Raw genomic sequence first — 18,983 nt, 5'->3', positions numbered from 1 at the left:
CCAAGCTGGGGATTCGAACCCGCCACCTTAGGTGTATATGGCTGGCGCCTTAGCCACCTGAGCCACAGGCGCCGAGCCAAAAAAAAGTATTCTTAAAAGGCCGAGCACGGTGGCTCACGCCTGTAATCCTAGCACTCTGGGAGGCTGAGCTGGGAGCATTGCTTGAGCTTAGGAGTTTGAGACCAGCCTGAGCAAGTATGAGAGCCCATATCTACTAAAAATAGAAAAACTAGCCCAGTGTGGTGGCAGATGCCTGTAGACCCAGCTAATCAGGAGGCTGAGGCAAGAGGATTGGTTGAGCCCAAGAGTACGAGGTTGCTGTGAGCGGTCATGATGCCACCACACCCTAGCCTGGGGCAACAGAGTGAGGCTGTGTCTGGAAAAAAAATAATTCCTGAAGTTAACACGTATCACCAATAAACACAGACTAAATAACTCTTTAGGGAATTTTTGATCTGGAAGCCATTCTGACACCTATTTGAATCATTCTTTAATAAGGTTGATACACATCTGACCTAGAAGTGCCTGCTTCCTGCTTGACACCCTCAGGACTTCTGGTCTACACCAGCTTCTCCATTCATCTGGTTTATGTTCTTATTCCATTGCGTAGTACTCACTTATTGAAAATACTTTTCTCTCTTAGCTTCAGTGAGTCTTCGGGCTCCACTGTGTGGGTATTTTAGCAAATAGCATCATCCTCTCAATAAATATTTTCTTTAAGTTGAACTTCATTGTTGCTATATTGGTAAACTGGTTATAGGATGAGCAGAGTTGGTGGATCATCAAAATTCCTTGAAACCATATGCAAAGCACTCCTGGTGGCTTAGAATAAGGAAACACCTTGGGAGGGGCGGTGATAAACTGATCAAATGTCACAGCAGAGTATCCTCAGTGGCTGTGACGGGAAAATATCATACATCACTGCTGGCCTGCTGTATTGATGAACAAAGCCACAGACCCCCGGAGCGCACCCCACTCCTGGAGCCCACCCCCACAGGAGGAGGAGTGGCTGTGCCTGTGGTGTCACCTGGGGCTTCCCACAGTGGGTTTCCCACTGCTGTGCACACAGCAATCTCACCCAAGTCAAGTAGCCTCTCTACCCTGTTTAAGACAGGCAATGGCAAACACCCAGAAACTAGTGCAAGTGTGCATTTATAATTCTGAGAACTAGGCAATGTGTAAAAAGGAACCTTAAATTTTGTTATTCTCAAATACTTTTTTTTAAGGGCCCTTAGATACTTCCAGGTATGCCCGACCAATATTCTGTAGCGAATGCTAATTGTGCGCTTTCTATGTTCCACTGAACAGGACTGAAGCTCAGAGTAAAGGAGAAAAACCAATCTTGCTTACAAGTGTGACTGATTCTGAGCCAGCTCAGAGATGCCGTGGGACCTCAGCATGGGCCCAGAGTCCAGAGTCAATGGCCCATGGTATAGGCAGGTTTCCAGATATGGCAAGACAGGAAAAGATTTCATTGGCTGGCTAACACTGCACGATATAAGTATTGTGTAAAAAGTCAAAAAGCACATTGATTTTGCATCCAGTGGCTTGAACTTGCTTCTTACTGACCTCACAAATATACTCTCTAAAATCTGCAGAAGAGCAAAAGCAGGTATAAATCAATGACTTGTAGAGACTTTGTATCTGCCATTTCAGTAACAGAGGTGGAACAGAATAAATTCAAGTGACATTAAATTCCACGTTGGAAGTCAGTCACGTTGAGGACACATTATTTTTTAAATATGGGAAACTGCACTGGATAAGGATGTATTCTGAGCAAAAATTAAACCCCCATAACAGCTCTACCATACTCCTGTGCATCTATTAGTTCCAGTGCAGATGCAGCTAAGGGCCTTCGGCAAATGGATTCACGAGCTGCTAGGTATTTTTGCATAAGTACTGAACAAAGTAAAGCAAAACATTCTAAGAAGTGGGGAGAATTTGTTGATAGTTTTTTCTGCTGTAATTTTATTAGATCTAAAATTCAAAGCAGAAATATAAATAAAAAGGTACATATGAATTTACTTTTCTCATAACTTATGGGTTTTATTTCTTATCTCCTCCTTTCGAATAATCCCTCCCATAACTTCACAGTTTCCATAAATACCATCCAATGACATGATGGCTGTGAGTTCAGAATTCCCCAAGACTTTATCCTTGAACTTAGACATGTGAAAAATGTGCTGCCCTGTCAAGCTTAAAAAGTCCCCATTCCTGAGTCCCACAGCACTAACACGAATACTTGAGACATGACAGATAGGCCCCTCATCCGTGCATACAGGTTTCTTTATGTACAGGCCCCCCTTGCATACAATTCCCCACTGTGTACAGGTCCCCCCTGCATATAGGCTCCCTCTACAAACAGGCCTCCCCTACGTATAAGCCCTGCTACGTACAGGTCCCCCCTGAGTACAGGCCCCCCTACGTGCAGGCCGCGCTGTGTACAGATCCCCCCTATGTACAGGCTCTCCCTGAATATAAGTCCCCCCTGCGTACAGGTTCCCCCTGTGTACAGGCCCCCCTTGCATACAGGCTCCCCCTGCGTACAGGCCCCGCTGTGTACAGGCCCCCCTGCCTGTCTTCATTTGTTTTGGCTTTAGAAACCCCAAGTCAACACTACCATCCAGGTGGCTAAAATAAAAGGTAGCCACTGCTAAGTGAAGACGAGAATGGGGCATCCAGAACTCTCAGTCTAGGGGGAAGCACAAACTGATGGAATCATTTTGGAAAGCTGGTGGGCACTATCTGCTAGAGTTGAATAAATAACCACCTGGCCACACAACACAACTCAAACATCCATCAGTGGTAGGAGAGACGGTGCATTCACACAATGGAATATTCTACCATATGCTGAATAAAAGGCTTCAGTGTGTGTTTACTTCATAGGAATTCATCTAACTGTATATGTATTTGGACACTTTTGCTGAATTATGTTTTATTTCAGTGGAAAGTTTTTTAGAAAGTGAAGATGGATCAGCACCATGGAGTAGCTAACTATGGTCACAACTGTCCTACTGGAGACTTTGTTAAAATGCAGCTCTGCATATCTTTTCCCCAGACAGCAGCTATGACCTTCTCTTCTCATCTTGGGGTCTCAAGTGAAGAAGTGAGGGGGGCAGGGAGCAGCAGTCTGGGCTTTGCGAGGTTTTTAAGTAAATGCTGCTGGGAAGTTCAGAGCTCCCTGGAAAAGGCCAACAGAGGTGACCAGCTGCCACACTGGACATCAGGTGGAGCTCTCTGAGGAATTCTGGGATTGTGTGTCTGATTCTTGGGTACTGTAGGAGGACTGCAGACACAGGACCCCAGGCACCCCCCAGGGATCCAGCGTACCAGCAAGCAGGCAGCAGGATGGATGGAGGGAAAGGAGCCAATAGAGGCAGCTCCAACACCTTGGTCCCACGGGGGTCCTTGGGGATGCTCCATGCCCAGCCTGAGCCCAAAGACTATCCCATAAGCTTGTTTGGTTGATCCCGCAATCCTGAAGAAACCAGACTTGGTGGGCTCAGGTGATGAGGAAGGTGAGACTCTGGCTTACTTCAGGCCTCATGAGACTACCCAGACAGAGACCCCTCCCCCAAATGCAGATGGATTGTGAGACCTTGGGTGGGGGGTTGAAAAGCCTTTGTGTTCCCATACTCTCCAGTCCTGGGAGGGATGAGGTGGGAAGACAGGAAACAGCAAAGGACATTTGAAGAGAGCAGATAATCAGGAGTAAAAGGTCCCCCATCACGCCCTGGCTTACTGGTCGTTATTTGGTAAAACATTAGCAGAGGTCATGGAGGTGGATTTAATCAGCTCCTCCTCTGTGAGCAAAGGATCAAACCTGCCTGTAAATCAGAAGTGTACAGATAATTTAATACTCCAGGGTTGTTCACTGAAAGAACCAGATCAAAAACCAAGCATGGCTGGGGACTGGGGAGAAGGGATCATGGCTCCTTTGCTTTGCTGGGTGGGTGGGGGGGAAGCCTGATGCCAACCATACATCTCCAATTTTATGCACTGGCTCCTGTCCCCAGTTGTTGCAAGAAACTTCTGATGTGCTAATACTTTGGGATCTTCAAAGGCACCTTCCTTCATCTGTTCTCTGGTATTCATCGAGTGTGTGCTATATGCCACACTCTATTCTAGGCACTGAAATCCCAGCTGCCAGGGACACATCATGCCCCTTGCTCCCATGGAGCTTACCTTCCAGTGGGAGCAGAAAATGCATAATTAAGCCAGTGACTGTCTGTTCTGTCTGTACAAGAACTATGAAGAAACATAAAAGCAGGTGAGGGATAGAGAAAAAGAAGGGTTCCAGGGTGATTGCTTTTTGGAGAAAGAGCCTTCCAGGCACAGGGAACAGTGAGAACAAGGGCTGGGAGGTAGGAGCCACATGGAAGGAAGTCAGTGAGGCCAGAGCGAGCGATGGAGGAGGAGAGAGTTCTAGCAGGTGTTGGGGGACTGGGCTAGGGGCTCAGATCCTGTAGTCTTGAGGGCCATGGTAATGAAGCTAGTGTTGAATGGAAAACTACTGAAGGGCTTTGAACAGAGGAGTGACAGGCCTTAGCTTCACGTCAACTAAAAGGTCCACTCTCTATGCTCCTCGGATGATAGCAGGTGGAAGTTGAGACACCCTGTGCTGCTGAGAAGCTGTTCCATCCCCAGACGAGTTTAAGGGCAGAACTGCCAGGATTCAGGATACCTGGGAAGGGCTGGGAGAGAATGCGGGACTGCACTGAGACTCCTCGACAGCAAGGCCCAAGCACCTGGAGCCATGGAAGGAGCAGGCTTGCGAAGGGCCCCAGGGGTTTCATCTTGCAGTCTTGGGCTTTGTAAGTTTGTTATGCCAAAGTCCAGGCTGAGTGGGGAGTTGGATGCAAACATCTGGAATCAAAGAGAGGATCCAGCCAAGGGACGCAAATTGGAAATTGGGAATCACCAATGCACAGATGGTATCTGAGCCGCAGACTGGACGGGATTCCCCAGGATGCCACTTACAATGTATCAGACACCATGCTGAGTCCTTTACAACTGCTCACTCACTGAATCTTTTTTTTTTTTTCTTTTTTTTTTTTTGTAGAGACAGAGTCTCACTTTTTCACCCTCGGTAGAGTGCAGCGGAGTCGCTCCAACAACCTCCAACTCCTGGGCTTAGGCGATTCTTCTGCCTCAGCCTCCCAAGTAGCTGGGACTACAGGCGCCCGCCACAACGCCCGGCTATTTTTTGTTGCAGTTTGGCCGGGGCTGGGTTTGAACCCGCCACCCTCGGTATATGGGGCCGGCGCCTTACTCACTGAGCCACAGGCGCCTCCCTCACTCACTGAATCTTGCCAGCTACCCTGCGAGACAGCTCTATAATTTTCCTCATTTGAATGGTGTGGATGCTGAGAGAGGCATTTAAGTCTCTTGCACAAGGTTAGATGAAAAGTATGAAGAGGAGGGGCTGGGAGGTCACTGACCAGCGAGGGGACAGAGCAGCCACAGGGGAGCTGACAGGGTCCCAGGCAGCTGTGGCTTCCCAGAAGCCAAGTCAGTGAGCCAAGAAGGGAGGGCAGATGGGTCCCATCATGTGACACTGAGAGGAGATGGGCTGGGAGGTGGGAACCTGTCAGGACAGGAGACAGTGACATCTTGATTTTTCCTGACCTCATGTTAAATTAACTTCCTTCCATTTTGAAGGTGGGCAGCAAACCACCTTAGCATCTCAGTACCTTTGCCTTTGTCACCAGTAGAAACCACAGAGGTTTGCACTGTCATCGTAGCTGTTACCGAAATCATGTTGTTTACGCTCCCGTGCCTTGTGTTGATAAAGCAGTCCCTGTGCTGTGAAGCCACACATGGTGAACAGTGGGGTCGAAGCAGGGCAATAGAATTGTTTTCCTCATCATGCTCTGTATTTTATCTTAGGCACATAAACTATTATTCTGTTAGGAGCCCGTGGCACAAGGAAAAGTTAACGATCTCCAGCCCATCTGAATATTAACCATGAAGGAGCCAGCAATGCCCAGGGTAGGGAGGGGACTAGTGACTCCTAACACAGGAGACAGTGTGGCACCTGACCCAGCATTCAGGCAGCGAGGGAGAGAACCACAGACGTTTGTGGTGGCTGCGGCGGGGGTGGCTGCTGCGGAGGACACAGCAGACTCCACACTCACTCGCAGAGAGCAAGGAAGCTGACGTGGTGCATTCCCAGGGTATCTGAGCGCAGAGCAGCGGGTGGGGGTGGGGGCTTCCAGCTTGAAGCAATTCCACTCTCACAGGTCTGCACCCCCACCCTGGCCACTCTGTGCCAGGCTGAACTGACCCAGAGCTATGTTTTGCCTCATTTGGGAAAAAACCCAAAGTCCTCTTTACTGGGTACCTTCACGTCTGGCTCTCCTGACAACCCCGTTGAGCAAAATGGAGACATTAAAAGCAAAGTCTCTGCTCCTAAAACTCAGGGAGAGACTCCTGCCCAGAAGGCAAAGTGTCAGTTTTTTCTCCCCACAGCATGCAGTTCCCCCATCAGAAAAATAAGGGCCTGAATGAGCGTAACCTCTAGGATAGTCAGGAAGATTCATAAGTTGGTAGCTGTGAGCCACGCAGGGCAGTGCCAGCCAGGGGCAATTACACTTGCATACATCCTTAAATGAAGACAACTCAATCTTGCTTCTCTTTCAATCGCCACTAATTTTTTTTAAAAGGCAAAGTAAAATGCCTCTAAAAATCCATAAATTCACTGTTAACCAACACACACTAAAGAACAAGTGACAATCTGAAAAAAATAAAGTTATTTTAGAATTCCTACAGCCATTCTTAAATTTGAAAAAGAAGGACGAAAGAGATGTTAAAGATTAAATGACTGCTCAGCTCTCCCACCTGCTGGAGCCAGACAGTGAGATCGTGATGTCCCCAGCTCACTGCTCCACTACCCTTCACCCTCTGCGACTTGTACGCAGGGAGGGGCTCTTGCACTGTGTGTCTGGGTGTCTGTTGCCTGCAGAGCCTGGGGTCTATCTCACAGGCTGCATTTTGTGGATGTGAAAGAAATCAGTGCGGCAAAAGCCTTCCTCTTTCCGCTGCTGCCATCAGCCTGGGCTCCCGGTTAAATTTTAGCTCAATGGTGCAAACGGTGAAGAGAAATCCTTTGGCTCACGTTCCATGATGTTTGGAACTACTCCAAATGTGAGGTGGAAAGTCTCTAACTGAAAAACGTTGCGAGCTTATCTAGTTTATGGGGCAAAAAAACCCATTCACTCATAGAAGCCTTTGACATTGAAATTAAGAAAAGAAATCACAGAGTGCCTGTGCCTGCTATGGCAGCTTGGGGACCATCTGGTCTACCCTGGTCTCTTTATAGAAGAAGAAAGGAAATGGACACACAGAGGATTTCCACAGTGAAGCAGGCATGCGACTCTTCTGGAGACAGAGTGAGTCAAAGTACCCCTCTCTGCTGCAGAGTGCCTCCTTGGGACAGTGCTGTCTCTCCCCTCGTCTAAGTGTGGCAGAGAACAAGTCAGGCTGGTTTGGTGCAAACTTGCCCGGACACTCTGTACTGCCTGGCTCCCCTGCCTGGCAAACAAACCCATCCATAAATCTCAGCCTCATGCTGCTCCAGGAAGCCTGGACCCCACTTCCTGGGAAGAGAGGAGAAGCTGATAATGAGTCTAGCCTCCGAGGCAGCAAGCGTCCTTGTCTTTTGGAGCCATTCTGTTATCTTTGGAGCCATATGCTGTTATCTTTGTTAGCAGGGGCTTACAGCATCAAAGACCTGGAAGAGGCTGCCTCCAGCCTCCCACCACCACTCTGACCTTTGCACCCCCTTTCTCCAGATAAAGACCAGGCCTTGCTGCCTCTTCAGATGATGTGCAGCTCCTGCGCGGCCACACGCTCCACACACTGTGTCCCCTGCTTAATCATTTACAGCCACATCTAGGTGCCAGGACACTAGGCGGCCTTCCAGGTTAATGCCAGGGGTTTTCTCTGACCTGAGAATGCAAAATGGGTCCATCCTCTTTAGCTGCTCCCTTTTAAACCTCCTGGAGACTCACACGGCTACACTGAATTCTATTTTGCACACGGAGGATCCCGCTGTGATATTGTTTCCATCACTGTGAGGAGGTGGACATGGCACAGACAATTTTAGGTTTCCGGGTTCTGGTGCCAGGAGGAATTGAGAGAGTACAAAGTTCAAGTGCCTTCAAAGGGATTAAAATAAACAAGCAGACTAGTTCCTAGGCCACGCCCACCTCCTACAGAGAATTGCATCTGCTCTTGCCACCATACTCCCAGTCCCTGAACTTCTGAGAAGTGCCCGGGAAGTCAGCCCTTGTCCCCAACCAGATTCCCTCATCCCTCTCTTGAACCCAGCACCTAAGTGCGTTGGTCACCTGTGGGTTTCGACGGGTTCCAGGCCATTTTTCAAGCTGACATCTGTCCGCACCATCTCCTGTTTCAGTTCTCCGATCTCTGAGGCGATTGTGTCAATGAGCTATTCAAAGACAAAAATAGTATGACGTCAGGAATGGCAGAGGCGTGGCGCGAAGCTGGAGCTCAGCTCTTCAATAGGAGCAGAGATGACCATCTTTTTTTTTTCAATCTTGGCTCTGTGAATTTCCTCTAACCAGAGGAAAAACTAAAGGGGGAGGGGGCAGCTTCTCCTTAAAAAAGGGGAAGCACTTAGGTTTCAGTATCGTAATCAGGAAAAGAATATGACAGCCAGTTTGTTAGGTTTGTGTATTGTAGTGAGGAAAAGAATCTAACACACCGTGGGCTTTCTCAACACAGATACAGACAGGAATAAACAAATCCTGGGCTCGGCGCCTGTGGCTCAAGCAGCTAAGGTGCCAGCCACATACACCTAAGGTGGCGGGTTCGAATCCAGCCCGGACCCGCCAAACAACAATAATGGCTGCAACCAAAAAATAGCCGGGCGTTGTGGCAGGCGCCTGTGGTCCCAGCTACTTGGGAGGCAGAGGCAGGAGACTCGCTTGAGCCCAGGAGTTGGAGGTTGCTGTGAGCAGTGAAGCCATGGCACTCTACCCAGGGTGACAGCTTGAGGCTCTGTCTCAAAAGAAAGAAAAAAAAAAAGAATAAACAAATCCTGGCAAAACCAGGCCTCAACATTCATTTTTTTTCCCAAAGGAAACACTCAAAAATAATTCCCTGGATTAAAATTCATATAATCATTATTTTGACTATACAGATAAGCTTATTTAAAAGACATATACAGGTCAGGCCTGTGGCTCTCACCTGTAATCCTAGCACACAAAGAGGCCAACTTGGGAAGATTCCTTGAGCTCAGGAGTTTGACACCAGCCTGAGCAAGAGTGGACCCCATCTCAGCTAAAAATAGAAAAATCAGCCAAGTGTAGTGGCAGACACCTGTAGTCCCAGCTATTGGGGAGGCTGAAGCAGGACAAAGCTTAAACCAGGAGTTTGCGGTTGCTGTGAGCTAGACTGATGCCACTGCACTCTAGCCTAAGTGATGGAGCAAGATTCTGTCTCAAAACAAAACACAACAAAACAAAAACAAACAACTAACTACATAATTTAAAAACACAGAAGCTTACAAATTGATTTTCGAAGACACTAAAATGATTTCTTTCCCTGTTCTTCAAATTGTCCTGAAGAGAGAAGATTTGGGGAGAAGGAAAGAAGGACTGAGCAAGTCTGGAGGCAGGGAGGCCACAGGAGGATCTGGAGGCTTCTTGCAAAAGGCTTGAGGTTTCTCGTATCTCATACCCACCCACAACCTGAGAAGAGGTTGTGTCTGACTGTGGGGGCTGCTCTCAAATGGTGTGCCCACCTGTTCATGCAACAGAATCTTGTCAGGTGCTTCCCAGGCACTGTTAGTGAGGAACAGCTATCCTCCTGGCTGCCACTCTGCTCAGTAGTTTTTAAAAATGTAGTTTTTTAAATATAAATGTTATTAATATTAACATACAGGGTAGCCATAAAATTTGTGTGCTATTTAAAATAGAACTTTATGGCCACCCTGTATGATAGATCTATTATTTATTATTTTAACATAAACATTTAAAAATGTCTTCACTGGGGATGTGCCCGTGGCTCAAGGAATAGGGCGCCGACCCCATATGCCAGAAGTGGCAGGTTCAAACCCAACCCCGGCCAAAAACTGAAAAAAAAAGTCTTCATTTTAATTTCTTTTCTAAAAAATTTCTGATTAACATGAGGGTGTAAACAATTAGGTTACACTGTTGGTGTTTGTTAGGTAAAGTCCAAGTTGTAGTTGAACCCTTCACCCAGAAGGCGGGTCATGTGCCCCTATGCTGCACCCATTCATTTTAATTTCTAAGGCAAATATTTCTCGATGTAATACACATGAACATAAACTCTTTGGGGTTCTCAATAATTTTTAGGAATGTTGGGGGTCTAGAGACTGAGAAGTTTGAGAACCAGTGTTCTAGCTAAAGGTAAATGTTGTCTCAAGTACCTTTTATCCCCCTTCAGACTCTAGAAAAGAAACTTCATTTGAGCTCACAGTTTGTTCTAAAATGTTGAGCTACCACTGCAGACTGGTGCGGGCTCTAGGGAAGGCAGTATGGAGAGTCCTCAAGAGCTAAAAGCAGACCTGCCATTTGATCCTGCAGTCCCATTACTCGGTATTTATCCAAAGGAAAAAAAGACATGCTGCTGTAGACACTTGAACTTGAATGTTTATAGCAGCACAATTCACAATCTCAAAAATGTGAGAACAACCCATGTGCCCTTCAACACAATAATGGATTAATAAATTGTGGTATACGCATACCAAGGATTATTATCCAGCCATTAAAAAAAAAAAGATGGAGGCTCAGGGCCCGTAGCTCAGTTGTTAGGGCGCCAGCCACATACATAGAGGCAGGTGGGTTCGAACCTGACCCAGGCCTGCTAAAGAACAATTTCAACTGCAACCAAAAAATAGTGGGGCGCCTATAGTCCCAGCTACTTGGGAGGCTATTGCAAGAGAATCGCTTAAGCCCAAGAGTTTGAGGTTGCTGTGAGCTGTGACGCCAGGCACTCCACCGAGAGCGACACACTGAAACTTTGTCTCAAAAAAAAATAAATAAATAAATAAATAAAAAGATGGAGATTACATAACTTTTGCAGCAACCTGGGTGGAATCAGAGACCATTCTAAGTGAAGTATAACAAGAATGGAAAAACAAACATCACAGGTATCCAGTGCTAAATTGGAACTAGAAGATTCACATCTACATGTTCACACAAGAGAAAACTCAGGGAAATTCAAGGCGGGAGGAGGGTTTGGGTAAGTTCCCACCTGTTGGGTACATTGCACCGGTATATGGCACATTACCTGGGTGGGGGGTGTTTACACCTATGGAAGAGGTATGTTTATACATATGGAAGTCACCAGCGTGAGTGGGTGGTATTGCACAGCTCTGCCACAGGGAGAGACTATGTACACGTAAGGACGCGGTGTTGGTGGAGAAGGGGGTCCCAGTGAGCAGCTCTGGGAACTGTCTAGACTTAGCAGGGAGGCAGGGAAGGCAGCCAGGCCCTGCATGCTCAACCCGTCCCCTTTGTGTGTGTGAGTAGGGGAGGGCTGCAGGTGGGGCTTCCAGAAGCACAGAGGTCTGGGGAGAGACAATTGATTAGGAGATCCCATGTTATACACATCTTGAGGCCAATTTTTTTTTTGCATTTTTGGCCAGGGCTGGGTTTGAACCCACCACCTCCAGCATATGGGGCCAGTGCCCTACTCCTTTGAGCTACAGGCACTGCCTGAGGCCAATTTTTTTTAAAGCCCAACAATGCCAGATATTCCAGGATGTGGGGAAACAGGATGGCCCTTGTCTCAGCCTGCTTTCTGTTGCTATGACAGAATAGCGTAGACTGGATGATTTATAAGGAATAGCAGTTTATTTGGCTCATGGTTCTGGAATCCGGGAAATCCAAGAGCATGGCTTTGGCATCTGGGCGGGGTCAGCTCATGACAGAAGGTGGGAAGTGGAATAGAGGGTGTGAGACAGAGAGAGGAAATAGAGACGAAAGAGAGGAACTTGCTCCAAACTTTTCTTTTTTTGTCAGAAGGCCATTCCTGGGATAACCAACCCACTCTGGAAATAATGGCTTAATCCATTCATGAGGGCATCATCCTCATGACCTAATAACCTCTTAAAAGTCCCACGTCTTTTTTTTTGAGACAGAGCCTCAAGCTATCCCCCCTGGGTAGAGTGGCTGTGGCATCACAGCTCACAGCAACCTCCAACTCCTGGGCTCAAGCAAGTCTCCTGCCTCTGCCTCCCAAGTAGCTGGGACTACAGGCACCCGCCACAGTGCCTGGCTATTTTTTGGTTGCAGCCGTCGGGTCCGGGGCTGGATTCAAACCTGCCACCCTAGGTGTATGTGGCTGGCACCCTAGCCGATTGAGCCACAGGCGCCGAGCCAAGTCCCACGTCTTAATACTGTTACAACAGCAATTACATTTTAAAATGAGTTTTGAAAGGGATATTGAAACCATAACACCTCTTATGCTGCTGTAAGGGTATTACTCCTGGAGCCCCTTTAGAAAGCAATTTGGCAATATTTTGTAGAGCTGAAGATTAACAAACCTGCATATGTATGCTGTGAAATTCTCCCACATGTGGGCAAGGAGACCTTTACAGGAATATTTCCTTCACGATTATTCGTAAAAGAACAAATTATAAGCACCTAAATGTCTGCTAATAGAATGGCTAAATAAACTGAGGTGTAGAATGCTACATACCAGTTAAAATTAATGAACCAGACCTGTATGTATAAACACACATATGCATAAAAGCTCAAAAAACTTTTCTTAAACACACAAAAAAAGGTAAGTTAAAAAGTGTTACATTCAATATATGAAGTTTAAAGCCATGCAAAACTTTCCCAACACAAAGAAAAGATACACATTTGAGGTAACAGATATTACAATTACCCTGATTTGATCATTACACCTTGCATGCAACTATGATATATCAATTAAAAATGCAAAACAAATCAGTGATTTTTATATTGACTACATATTGGAAGAATACCAGCTGTGTTAGATTAAGGTATACATTATTACAATTTTAAAGACATACAAAATGGTACTATACACTGTTTTATAGATACACATATAGATAAAGTCCTTCCCAATATGCATGGGTCCTACCATTTGTGAAATTTTATTTATTTATTTTCTAGAGTGGGGTCTTGCTATGCTGTCCAGGCTGGAGTACAGTGGCTCTTCACAGGTGCCATTCCACTACTGATCAGCACCGAAGTTTTGACCTGCTGTTTATGACTTTGGTTGGTCACCTCTCATTGGGCAACCTGGTGGTTCCCCGTCCTGAGAGGTCACCACACAGATGCCAAACTTAACTGGGACACCCTATCTACTGGCAAAGCACAATGTTGGAAGTGGCTGAGCCAGTTGACCTTTGAATACCTGTATCCATTTCTCCTGTCTAGAGGTGACCACCAACCTAAATTGGGATTATAATCCCCACACATGTTTCAATAGACTTTATATTCATGTGTGTCACAGTGCAGATCTCCTGGGCTCCAGGGAGCCTCCCACCTCAGCCTCCTCCAGCTGAGACTATGTATAGGAGCGTTAACTGCCGCTGGTGAGATTTTATTTTTTAAAATGAAATGGCAAAACAGTAAGACTTAACAGAGCTGAGTGAAGTCAAAGTATGATTTTCTGTATGCTTAAAATTTTCATCATCAAAATTATTAGGAAAGAAGAAAAAGAAAGGCTAGTGTACATTACAATGGAAGTCAAAGGACTATGAAGGTCCCTGAAGCAACCTGGGGGGCTGAGGGGAGTCTCAACGTCTTTGCTGTAGCCCCTCCTCTGCTGGGGGCTTGGCCATGGTCCAGGATGGGGGAGCCACACTAAGCTCCCCAGGTAGCAGAGCCTTGCCCAGGGTCCAGCCACATCCTCAGGCACACCCAGGAGAGAGGACCTGCACCCAGCAGGAAGCCAGGTCACTAGGCACAGTCCCCCTCCCGACCTCCATCACCCTCAGGTCATCATATCAAATTGAACACAAAACCCCAGTGGCCTTCCCAGGAGAAGAGCTGCTGTTCTCTTGGGAAGCTGCTTCCCCCCAGGACTGCCTTTGCCGGCATCTTTGGCCACACTTCTGCACCTCCAAGTTCCATCCTGGCTTCCTTCTCTAGGCAGCAACAAGAGCCTGTGATCTGAGCCTCCCACTCAGGTGAGGCCTCGCTCAGTCCCCAAGGCCACCTAGCTGCTGGGCAGAATGAAGCTGGTGGGAGCCCCGGGCACCAGGGCACCTTCCCTGCTGGGAGTGAGCATTTTTCTTAGCACCTCCATTTCATTTCCCCTCCCCCTCCATTTCATCCTGACTCACCTGGCTGACAGCACAGAGGGGAGTCACCTCACAAATGCTCCGGTGTGGTGTTCAGGGTCAGGGGTTTACACACCCAATAGTCCCCTCCACTACAGAACTTATCAAGACAAAACCTTCCCTCCCCTGAGGTCCTGCCCAGCCCGACTGATGGGATTTTGGGTCTTTCTCACAATGTTCCCAGAGAAAGCCAGTGTTTGTTTATTTGTTTGTTTTTAGTTCCTACAAATTTCTGATCTCATTCCTTACACTAGATCCTTGCAGGTTACCGTCTTTGCAGACACCCACCAAAGTGAGCCCCCAGCACCTGAAACTGTCCGGAACCCAGTGAGCAGGGGCGGGGGCTGCCCAAGCATCTGCAGAGCTGGTAGGTGCTGTGTGCTCCGGCCCAGGGAGGTTGTGGACCCCTGGGACAGCAGCATTGGATAGCGCCAGTTGGCTGTCATTCTGTGCAGCCAGGGTGCCAGGTGCCAGGTTGGTGAGACAGCGGTTCTCACACCGAAACCTTAGCATATCTGTGTCATTCCCAGAAAACCCTCCAGTAGTGACAACGGCCCCAGCCTGAGAGACAGTCACCTCACACAGGAAGAGCACAGCTGACTTTGGCTGAGAAAGCCGGGGCATCACCTGTATCTGGCTGCCCCTCCTTGCACAGCATGTCTCCAAAATCACAGTGTTGAAGTGCTTGTTCCTGGGAGCCGGGACGGAGGGGAGGCAGCAGGGCAGACTGGGGCTGGTGATGCCACAAAAGCCGAGAGGATGGCAGGCCAGGGGACCGGTCTCTGGGTCCCTTCCCTCATTCTACTCAGGACCCCAGTGCCTTTGGTCTCCCCGACATGTGAACATTCTGTGTAAGGAACCACCCGAAGCCTGAGGGATACACCTGGGTGATTTTGCTCACGCACCAGCACCCTGGTTGAGAAGGCAAGAGAACAATCCGGGGAGGCCCAACTTCTCCCCCAGCCCTCTGAGGTCACACCCAGAGCTGAGCCTGGGCAAGGCTGGGCCTGCTGAGTGCTAGCTTGGTCCAAGATGTCATGCTAATTTGTGCCATTTTGTAATCATCGTGAGTAATTTCTCTGTGGGCAGAGACTGCTCTTCACATAGCCTGTACAGTCTGGCTTGGCAGTGTGGAGCAGTGGTGAGCACCCCAGCTTTGGGCTCAGAAATACCTGCCTTCAAATGCCGTCTGGACTCCCTGTTGGTTAGATCACCCTGGGCAGGTGGCTGAGACCATTTGGCTGCCCCATCCTTAAATCCCCAAAGCCAAGGTTGCTGCAATTAAGGGAGGGTTGTCAGAGGATTAAAAAGGACAAGGAAATTAAAACACTGCAACAGGCACCAAAGTGCTCCCTACTTCCCTTCATGTTCAAATTATAACTTTATAGTAATGGCGGTTATTATTAAGTGGAGAGCTGATGCTAAAAGACACTTAACATGAACTTGTACGCCTCCCAGCCTGGAGACCATTTAATCTCCAGCAGCAGAGACCTGGCACTACAGAGCACTAGTGTCCAGGGTCTAGTGTCCCTCTGCCTGTCACCAGGGTCTAGTGTCCCTCTGCTTGTCTCCCCAGACTCTCTCGTCTAGAGACTTGACCAGTAGGTGCTATTTTTTCTCCTCTAACAGGGAGAAACAATCTATATACTGTGTGAATGGGAGGCTGGTGGGAGGAGGGAAAAGGGAGGGCCCCCAAATCTTATTTTCTTTCTGTTAGGGTTAGATAAAAAGAGAAAATTTCCCTTGAAGGTCAAATAAAAATAAAACAAGAAAGTGCTTATAGAGCAAGTTCTGTTACAGCGCTCTTCAAATTCCACGTCTCAGGAATGTTATCAGTGGTTTGAAGAGGGATGTGTTGCTGATACCATGAAGACTTGGAACCTAGGGTGTGGGAAAAGTCAAGCCCTTGGTTCCCAGCTATGGAATTTCTATTCCCCAAATGCTTCAACTTGGCCTTGAGGTGTGGTGGGCCTTGACGCTTCCGGAACCAGTGGGATGAGACCTACCTCCAGGCAGCTAGCTCTCTCTCCCACCTGCTTCTGAGGGGCTGCGGGTGCCTGCTGGCTACATTCCATGGCAGAGTTTTTTAAAGTAGTGTGGAAAATAATGGGTTTTCTCCAAATGTTCAAATGACCTTTGTCCCCAGGAACGGTCACTATGAAAACAAAAAGGTAATAGAGGCTCCTTCCTGCCACTTGTAGAGGGGCACCTGGGGGATATGGCAGCGTCCAGGAAGAACCTTGCCTTTAAAAAAAAATCTTTGAAAAATGTTCATGGCCTCTCATCAGAGAAATGCAAATCAAAACCACCCTGAGAGATCACCTAACCCCAGTGAGAATGGCCCGCATCACAAAGTCCCAAAGCTGCAGATGCTGGTGTGGATGCGGAGAGAAGGGAACACTTTTACACTGCCGTTGGGACTGCAAACTAGTACAGCTTCTTTGGAAAAAAGTATGGAGAATCTGCAAAGAATGAAAAGCAGACCTTCCATTTGATCCCACAAGCCCATTACTAGGTATCTACCCAGAAAAAAAAAGTCATTTTATCATAAGGACATGTGCACTAGAATGTTTACTGCTAGTATAGAGTACCATTCAGCCATAAAAGATGGAGACTTTCCAACTTTTGTATTAACCTGGATAGAATTAGAGAACATTCTACTTAGTAAAGTATCACCAGAATGGAAAAGCAAGTATCCAATGTACTCAATGCTAACGTGAAACCCGTAGATAAACAACTACACGCTCACAGGACAGAAAAACACAGTTGAACTCAGTGGGGCAGGGGGTGGGGAGACGGTGTGCCTTCACCTGACAGGCACCGTGCAGAGCTATATGGCACACCCCATAGGAGAGGAGCACAACTACAACTTGGACTCCACCTAACAAATGCAAGCAATGTAACCGAATTGTACTCTCATATTAATCTAAAAAAAAAAGCGAAGGTTTGTGTGTTATACTTCCCAAGGTGTTTGCATTTGCATTTTTGAAATTTAATTATCAAACATAATACTTGAACACATTCCCATCTAGAAAAATAAATTATTGTGGTCGAAAGGACTCTCCGCTGGCCATTCTCCATAATCATTCCTCCTGCTCCAGAGTCACCATTATTGGGTCTGTGTGCCTCTCCTAGTCAGAATCCTGAGCTTTTCTCACTCACTGGCATTGTACTGATGCACGGCTCACTTCCTTCACTCCACAAAACCTTGAGCGATTAATCCATGCTGATACGTGAAGACCTCATTCATTTGTTTTAAGTGGTAACAGTTTTCTGCCATGGGGATATTCCATAATCCAGATATTGCTCTATTCTGATAGACACTCAAGTAGTTCCCAGTGTGGAGCTGTCACAGGCAGTGCTACCTGTGTGTGGCCCCCTGAGCACTGGGAAAGGCAGGAGGTCTGAGAGGAGGCCTGGTGGCCATCCAGGGCTGTGCCCTTCTGTACTGCCCTGCCCGCCACCTTTCAAAGTGTCTGTGTCATTGGTTCATGTTTGGTATTATCAGACTTTAAGCTTTGGCCAATCTGATGAGCTGAAACAATTTGTTTTGGTTTAATTTGCTTTGCCACATCTGTGGGTTTGTTGTCTGTTTCTTTTTCTAAGGAATTGCCTGTTCATTTATCTGTTGCCCATTTTGGGGTTTCTTGATTTTTCTCTTATGAAGTTGCCCACATTGCAGATACAAATCCATTGTCTCGTGTATTTCAAATATTTTTTCTCATTCTGGTTTTCTACTTTTTTTTTTTTTGGTAAGAGACAGAGTCTCACTTTATCGCCCTCGGTAGCGTCACACAGTTCACAGCAACCTCCAACTCCTGAGCTTAGGTGATTCTCTTGCCTCAGCCTCCCGAGTAGCTGGGACTATAGGCGCCTGTCACACGCCAGGCTATTTTTTTTGTTGCAGTTTGGTCGGGGTGGATTTGAACCCCCCCATCCTTGGTATATGGGGCCAACGCCCTACCCACTGAGCCACAGGCACCACCCAGTGGTTTTCTACTTTTTAAAATGTTAAGCTTCCGCTGAGGATAAAATCAAATTTATTGAAGTTTTTATTATGTCTTTTTTTTTTGCAGTTTTTTGTTTTTTTTTTTTTTGGCTGAGGCTGGCTTTGAACCCATCACCCTCGGCTTATGGGGCTGGCGCCCTACTCCTTGAGCCACAGGCACCACCCATTTTTTATTATGTCTTTTGCTTACTCGTAGTAATAAACAGTCTCCTCTATTTTCTGCTAAGACTTTCCTGCCCATACATGTAGTTTAGCTGTTCACACACATGTACGTAGTTTACCTATTCACACACACGTATGTATTCATTTGCAGGCCTTCCATTCATCTGGATCACTCTGTGCATGAAAGCGCAGAACAACTATAACATACGACCAATGGATGGTTCCCCAAGCCCCAGCCCCATGGCACCCAAGTTGGCTATATCTGCCCAAGGCACCTTTTGTAGGCCAAGGACTGTGCCCCAGTGGGTTGTCTTTTTTTAATTCACCCGAAGACTGGAGGTGTTCCTAGGAGCTAGAGCTCTGTCCTTAATTTTTCATTTCAAATGGAGAGAAGATGAGCTCAACAGATGAGCTCAATTTACCTGATTGTCCATCTTAGTTCTGTTGATTCAAAATGCCCCCTTTATTCCATTTCCTCCTTTAGAATTAAAACAACATACG

General features: G+C 47.1%; 1 protein-coding gene across 2 annotated transcripts in view; it reads right to left on the bottom strand.

The window, feature by feature from the left end:
* Positions 1-8,476, bottom strand: part of RIN2 (Ras and Rab interactor 2) — a 74,479-nt gene extending 66,003 nt beyond the window's left edge. The window contains exons 1-2 of one of the 2 annotated variants that reach the window (XM_023518379.1): positions 8,352-8,392; positions 7,950-8,072 (exon numbers count right to left, since the gene is read on the bottom strand). In XM_023518379.1, the coding sequence (XP_023374147.1) occupies positions 7,950-7,972 (23 nt within the window). In that variant the 5' untranslated portion in view covers positions 7,973-8,072; positions 8,352-8,392. Of the gene's footprint in view, positions 1-7,949; positions 8,073-8,351 lie in introns of both variants that reach the window. The other variant, XM_023518378.1, reaches the window with a different exon arrangement.
* Positions 8,477-18,983: the final 10,507 nt, after the last annotated feature.

The sequence above is a fragment of the Otolemur garnettii genome, unplaced genomic scaffold (genome assembly GCF_000181295.1).
Source record: "Otolemur garnettii isolate 467f Iridium unplaced genomic scaffold, OtoGar3 scaffold00136, whole genome shotgun sequence".
Taxonomy (NCBI): Eukaryota; Metazoa; Chordata; class Mammalia; order Primates; family Galagidae; genus Otolemur; species Otolemur garnettii.
Note: the sequence above shows the minus strand (reverse complement) of the source record. Positions and strands in the feature narration are given on the sequence as shown.